At 29.5% G+C, this 7,997-nt stretch overlaps 1 protein-coding gene across 1 annotated transcript; it reads right to left on the reverse strand.

Annotated features, from left to right (window-relative positions):
- Window positions 1–5,709: 5,709 nt before the first annotated feature.
- LOC124943014 lies at window positions 5,710–7,733 on the reverse strand. Its single transcript, XM_047483581.1, has 4 exons — window positions 7,556–7,733; window positions 6,873–7,436; window positions 6,611–6,783; window positions 5,710–5,871 (listed from the first exon to the last, which is right to left on the reverse strand). The coding sequence occupies exons 1-4, from the start codon at window positions 7,731–7,733 to the stop codon at window positions 5,710–5,712; spliced, it is 1,077 nt and encodes a 358-aa protein (XP_047339537.1).
- Between the last annotated feature and the right edge of the window lie 264 nt (window positions 7,734–7,997).

A 7,997-nucleotide genomic window follows, 5' to 3' on the forward strand; every position in this document is an offset into this window, starting at 1 on the left:
GTTAATTTGATGTTATCACTACTAAGTACTCAGTGTTTATCTCACTCATAAAGTGACATCTATACACCAAAGTAAATCATCATCTCCCTTATTTGTTTATTATTTTTTTTATATGTGGCGATTTTAGTGGATGCATTCATTACATAACATCGAAACTAATCCATCTTTACTAATCAGCACACTGCTAAAAACATTATACAAAGTTTTACGACATTAAATTGAAATTAAGACTATTACTATTGTAATTTTTTTTATTCTGACATTCTTGTATAATTGGTCATTCCGTCCTCTATTCATATATATTTTTCTTAAATTTAGAAACATTTTACATAAATTAAATAATTAAAATTTTATTATTTTTTTAAAATTATTGATATAATTTTTTTATTCAGATAGATAATTATATTAAGTGAATATTATATACATTTTTAAAAAAAAAAATTATGAATTTTATCATCCAAATTTTGACCACTAAAAGAAAATACTTATTAGTAAAAGTGTGATTGCTAAATAGTATTAAGACATCAAATATTCTGAAAGATTTTATTAAAAAAATATTTTTATCATTCAATTATAATTATAGACTCTCATATTTTAATTAAATAAATAAAATATATCTTTAAAATATAAATAATATAAAATTAATATATATATATATAACCAAATTTATAAATGAAAAATTAAAAAACAAACTTATAAATCAAAAATCAATTTTCAATTACACTTTTTTCATGGAACAGAAATGTATTCATAAATTATTTTTTTTTTTTGTTTCTTAGTCTGTTCCAACTCCAACAACAAATTCGTAATTAATTTATATTTATCTATCAAAATTATATATATTAAATTTTCAATATAAAAATATTATAAAGTAATTAATTTAATATGAGGCACTTCTTACTGGTCTTCACTGTCAATCCATTCTCAATCTAATTTATTTATAAGAGATTTATACAATTATATTATTATTAGTTAAATTTATTAAAATTTCGAATCCTAAATATAATCTGATTCAGAATATAGAATATTATATTTTGTACTCGGCAATTTTTTAAATAAAAAATATCTTATTTATTGACTTATTTGGATGTAATGGTTCATTTATAAAATTAAATTTGTCACAAGTGTTTTTATAGATGTTTCCATATAAAAATTGTAAAAAAATAACCACTCTTTTAACCACAACTCTCAACCCGATAATTCAGACACTTTAAAAATTAAGCATTATTATATATATATATAAATTAGTTAGTGAAAAAGTTAAACTTATATTTTTAAAATGTCCCGCATTTATTAAATTTGGTATTGAATTTAAAATATAAAATGTTATTAGCCAAGTTGGTTAAAGGTTGTACTTATTTTTTTTTGTTAGGTTGCAAGTTCGAAACATACCTATAACATTTGTAATTTTATTTTTAACCGTTTCAAGCGTATGAGCGGTAAATCCACGATCCGACCCAAATATTCATTTCTTCTCACATATATATCAAAATTAACCACTATTCTTGATCCGACAATTAGAACTCTTTAAAAATTAAGCAACAATAGATCAAGTCATTGGTAGTAGTAATAATAAATGACAAATAAAAAGATAATATTAAAGATATCATTATAAAATACTCCAAATTATATATGATTTTTTCTAATTTCTAATTAATATTTTTTAAAAATATTACTCGACAATAAAATTTGAAAGATTAAATTTTTTTTTAGACAATCTTGATAATTCTAAATCTATTATTTAGAATTTAAAATCTACATTCATTCTTGCACATTCATGTGCATTGATGCATGCAATCGCTATACCTGGTGTAACAATAATTATTATTTTTAGTAACAGAATTTCTACAACAAGCACAACTGGGTAATCTTGCACTCTTGCATGGTTGGGAAAAATTGCACCAGAACATATTTGTGCGTTCTTCTATCTCCTTTCCTTTGCTAATATCTAACCAAAAGTAATTTGTATTAATTTGTTTAAATATTTGGATCATTAAATCACAATTTGTTTGATTTTGATACATTGAAGATAATTATTGCAAAATTAAATTAAATTATATTATATATCTATATCAAATATTAAATAATAATTATAATTTGATAATTCATACCTGTAACACTCTCTTGATAATAAATAGTTGGTATTTCATTCGTACATGATATTACTGTGATATAGTAAAATAATTAATTTAAGAATTAAATATAAATAAGCAAAAGTATATTCATAATTCAGTTTCTTCAATAATTAAATTATGTATATATAAGAATAAAAAAACTCACGGCATCAAAAGAGAAAGAAGAGAGAAAAGAAAAATAATGCTCTTAGACTCCATAATTGTTTTAACATTATACAAACATGTTTTTATAATCATTTAAATAGTTTCTTTGATAAGATTTCAACAATTACTCTGTTTTATGCCTTGTTTGTTATAATTTATTTATATTTATTAAAAAACAAATAATCAAAATCTCATTATTAATAATTTTTTATCAAAATATTTTAATAATAAATAACTAAAAGATCAAATAGTAAATTTTGTAAGACATACACTATATATATATATATATATATAAATAAATAAATAAGCAATAATATATTTATATGATCTCATTTGAAATTTACTAAATTGTTAAATAATAGTTTTTGAGTGATGCAATGTTTTTTCAGATTTCTGTAAATATTTTATTTATTAATTTAATTGATTTAAATTTAAATAAATTATATCAAACAAGCCATAAGACAAAGTGATTACATAAATCTGAAAAAACATTGCATCACTCAAAACTTATTATTTAACAATTGTGTAATGGTGTCCCTGTTGGTATTTTTATTTATAATATATCTACTAAATGTTTATATAAATAAAATGTTAGTGCCTCAGCGAGAAATAGATGTCAAAAAAATGAAGGTACATACAAAATAAGATATAAAGATAGTTTAAATAGAAATAGAATCCAAACCTTAAATTCAAATTGATTAAATCGTTTTTTTTAGTTTATATTTTGGGAGTTTTATTAATGAAAAATTTTAAAATAAAGGAAATAAGAAGATAGAGAAATGGACGAAATGGTCCTAAATTAAAATGTTTTTTTTTGTTTTTTTTTTTAAAATGTTATTTTAAAGTGTTTTTATAATTTTTGGATTTTCTATAAAAAAAAATAGTTAAAGCAGCTTAATGCATGAAATAAGAGAAGAAAGAAAAATGATCAAAAACAAATTATTAACCCTTAGGCCAGCTAGCTGATGAAGTAATCAGGCGAAGTTCGTCTGAACACATGTGGAACGGGGTCTAGTTGGATTGAAAGTGAGATTCTATATTCAAATTCTAAATTTCTATTTGGACTCTTGTTAAACACACAATTTCAAATATAATCCAAACATTATTATCAAACTCTCAAAAATCAGAAAAATTTAAATTTTTCGTTGGGTTTATTAATAAAACCTGACGATCACATGATCGATTATACCCTAATTCCGGTACTCGTTTGTAAGAGTTCGGATCTTGAAAGTTGATACCTTAGATCATGAATGCATAAAATGGACATTTATTAAACAAATATTATAAATGAAATTAATGGTAATTAAATGCATTGCAAAAAAAAAATAGGGAAAGAGAGAAAAAAAAAACTCTTAAACGGTCAGAATTAATACTAATTAAGACCCCTATTAAATAAAAAATAATAACGTCTATTATTAACTAGACATTTAATTTTTATTAAGACACTTTCTAAACAAAAGATAATAACATCCAATTTTCAATTAATTAATTTTATTTTCAACACTCAACTGTAAAATTATTTTTTCTTCGTAATTCCAAGCATACTACTCATTCTGTTGGAAACTTTCACTCCAAGATGTTTCGTAAAAATATCTGTAATTTGATCAATATATTTCACATATTCAAGTCTGATCTCTTTTTTCGTAATACTCTCTCGGATGAGGTGATATCGCGTATCGATGTGTTACTTCGATCATGAAAAACAAGATTTCTTGCTAAGTTTGAGCATACTTGTTGTCGACAAAAATTGTGGTCGCTTCATTCACTGACAAACCTATCTCCTTCAACATTCTTCTTAGCCAGATTCGTGACAAACGCATGTTGTCATCGCGACATATTCAGCTTCACAAGATGATAGCGAAACTAACGCTTGTTTCTTCGAATTCCATGAGATTTCATTAGACTCCATAAAAAACACAAATCTAGTGGTTCTCTCCGATCATCTATATCTTTGGAAAAATCACTATCAAAATATCCAACAAGTTGAAATTCCTTGGACGATGAATAAAACAGTCCAAAATCAATCGTACCTTTCAAGTATCTCAAAATCCTCTTTGTCGCCTTGATGTGCTCCGCCGTGGGCACCTCCATGTATCGACTAATAATTTCGACACTAAAAAGAATATTCGGCCAAGTACATGTCAAATACCTTAGGCATCCAACGAGACTTTTGAACAATGTTGGATCCACATTTTCTTCCTTTTCGTTCTTCCTTAATTTAGCTCCAACCTTCATAGGGGTAGCCACCGATTTGCTATTCAACATATTGAATCTATCAAGAACTTATTTCACAAATGCTTGTTGCCCAATAAAAATTTCATCATCCGATTGATGCACTTCTAATTCGAGATAAAATGACATTAAACCAATATTTGTCATCTCAAATTTTGGGCCATATCATTCTTGAAATCTTCAAAGAGACTCGGATTATTTCTATTGAAAATAAGATCATCCACATAGAGGCAAACGAATAAACAATCTCCATTTTATCCATTTTCAAATAAAGTTCTTGGATAGTTCACATTCTTCATGATCCTTCATTAGGGCTTCCACTTGATGAAGATGTATTAGAAGATGTGTTCGGTGTCATCGTAGGAACTGCGGGCTGCCATGCTTCTTCTCCTTGATTGTCCTCATTGAAGAATGGGAAGAATTCGTTGACGTAATCTTCATTAACTTCCCAATTCCAAGAAGCATCTTAATCGAACTTCACATCACGACTCACAACCATCTTTTCATTGACAGGATTGTAGAGTTTGTACCCCTTTGATTTTCCGTCATAGCCGATGAACACAAACTTATCGTTTCTATTATAAAGTTTGGTTCCCTCTTTCTCCGGCACATGCTTGTAGGCAATACTCCCCAAAATCCTTAGGTGACATACATCTGACTTTTTTCCGCTCCAAGCTTCAATTGGTGTTAGATCTTTCACGCTTTTGATCGAACAATGATTAAGGAGATACAATGCACACGCCATTGCTTCCACCCAAAATTCTTTTGGCATCTTCTTATGTTTCATAAAGCTCTAAACCATGTTGAGGATAAACCAGTTCTTCCTTTTAGCCACTCTATTTTGCTGTGAGGATTTTGGAGTTGTAAGAAAATGTCTAATGTCATTTTTTCTTCACAGAAACTGTTAAAGGCATCAGAAATAAATTCTCCACCTCTATTGGTTCTCAACGCCCTCTTTCTCCACCAATGTCTTAAAATTCTTAAAAGTATCAAAACTCTTAGATTTTTCTTTCAAGAAATAAACCCAATTCATACGGCTAAAATCATCGATGAAAAGTAATAAATCATTACTTTTACCATAAGACGATGGTTTGATCATTCCACACACATCGACATGAATTAATTCGAGTGACTTCGTTGCTCTTCACGTTGCTTCCTTTAGAAAGCTTTTCTTGCATGTTTTCCTAGAAGACACTCTTCACAAAGCTGATCCGAATGATTGATCAAAGTCATCCCCATCACCATTTTCTTTTCGGACATCATTTTTAGGCCACCAAAATTTAGATGTCCCATCCTCATGTGTCAACACCACGCTGGATCTGTCACGGATACTTGCAAGCAATTTGGCCCTTCTCGTCACCTTCGCAATTAGGTTAGCGCTGTTGGAATTATTTCCAATATTTGGGTAAATATATTATTTAATAATTGTATATTAGTTGTTATCATAATAAAAATTAAAGCCCAAATAAAGTGATCTATTAAAGTATATAGGTTACAGGATTATTTAGACATCTTTAATAAATATGGGGACATATTTGTGTAGAAATAGAAATACCATTTATAATTTCGTTGATGGGCCGAATAATAAATGGGTATATTAGGGCTAGGTCCCCAACTCATATAGATAGCCTACATATTTGTTTCTCTCATCAGACAATAAGGTTTATGTTCATCTCTCAAGAACACTCAAGAGGCTATCAATATAGGGTTGGAAGACTTAAACCCCCCACACACTAGATATTCCGATCTAGGTCCAAATCCAGAACAAGAAGATCCAAGATCAAGAGAAGATCCAAAATCAATAAAAGATCAAGAAGAAGAAAATAACGAAGAACGACTTAATGAACCGTTCTTCATTCCATATTCATGTACATTTCCACAATTTATGTTTATCTCAATTTATGGACATAGAGTATTAAGATTATAGAACTAAAGAAATAAAGATCTAGATTAAAGAATTCTAACACTTCCGTCTCGTAGCCAAATATTACGATCCTTCATTAAAATCTAGTAGCCTCTTTCCATGAGTTGTCCCAAACTCAAAATATTGCTTTTTAATTTAGGGATATAATACACATAGGAAATAAATTTGTGTGTACCATCCTCAATCGAATCGAAATGGCACCTATGCCTTCAATATGGTCTTCCAAAGCATCTCTGAACGTGATATTTTCGGTTTCCTTTTTCTTAATCTCAACGAATTTCAACTTGTCGCCACACATGTGGTTACTTGCACCGTTGTCAATATACCACTGACTTTCTCCTCCAATAACTTATAGATTTAGCGTCAACAACAATGTCGACTCCTTTGTTTATTTTTCTTCCGTGAGATTGACTTCTATTTTCGCATCCTCGGCATACCAGCAGTCACGAGCATAATGACCCAATTTGTGACAATTGTAGCACTCAACGCGTGCCTTTTCGTATCCTTTGTCATATCCATCACTTCTTTGTACTCGTCTGCGTCCTCTTTCTCTTCCTCTAGCTCTTGGATTTCCTCGAGGTTTATCACCACTTCCTCTCTCGATGCCTCGATTTTTTCCACATCCTCGACCGCCACCGCGAGAATAACCTCGATCGTGCCTCGATGAACTACGCTCACATTTTCGCCTAACGAATGATTGACTAGAAGGGCTTTCTCCAAAGGCTCCTTCTTGTGTTTGTTCATCCGTTCCTCGTGCACCCGTAACGATCCAGTTAATTCGTCGATTGAGAGTTTTTCCAAATCTCTATTCTCTTCAATTGCAACCACTACATGATCAAACCATTGATGAAGAGAACTCAAAATTTTCTCGATTACTAGAACGTCTTCTATGCTTTCGCCATTTCGCTTCATCTGGTTGACGATAAATAAGATCCGCGTGAAATAGTCTGAAATAGACTCCGGTGCTTCGTAATAAAGAGCTTCAAATTCACCTGTAAGATCTGAAGTCACAATTTTTTTACCGTAACAACTCCTTTGTGAGAATTTTTCTAGAATTTCCCATGTCTCCTTCGATGTTGAGGCATTTGCTACTTTCTCAAAAGCAACATCATCCAGACACGGATGATAGAAAGGGCATGTTGATCCTTTTCTTTGTTCTTCTCAAACGCTCGAGTCAGGGCCAACGTCGTCGCGTCTTCATCAGGTTCAACAATCCCACTCTTTACGATTTTCCATCCACCTTGGGAATCGAGAAACGTCTTTACTTGGATATAACAACTATCATAGTTGTCCTTCATAAGACGCGGATATTGGAACATCAAACAAACATCATCGCTCTGATACCACTTTGTTTGAAACGTTAGTGGACAATTGACTTATTCACTCATAAACTCAAGATAAGATTAAAAAAAGGGGAAGAAATTTTTATTTCAGTTCTTATTCTTTCTGCAAATACAACAACTCTATTTATACTAGGACAAAAAAAACCTAAACGGTCAAAATTAATACTAATTATGACCCTTATTAAATAAAATATAATAACATTTAATATTAACTAGACA

This window comes from Impatiens glandulifera, chromosome 6 (genome assembly GCF_907164915.1).
Source record: "Impatiens glandulifera chromosome 6, dImpGla2.1, whole genome shotgun sequence".
NCBI lineage: Eukaryota > Viridiplantae > Streptophyta > Magnoliopsida > Ericales > Balsaminaceae > Impatiens > Impatiens glandulifera.

Bases quoted from the DNA above. Each gene is read 5' to 3' on its own strand.
- LOC124943014 (XM_047483581.1), bottom strand. From the start codon at position 7,733: ATGAAGGACAACTATGATAGTTGTTATATCCAAGTAAAGACGTTTCTC. The intron at 7,437-7,555 runs GTGTCTGGATGA...TTGTGACTTCAG, and splicing joins ACATGCCCTTTCTATCATCC to ATCTTACAGGTGAATTTGAA. The intron at 6,784-6,872 runs GTATGCCGAGGA...TAAATCTATAAG, and splicing joins CATTATGCTCGTGACTGCTG to TTATTGGAGGAGAAAGTCAG.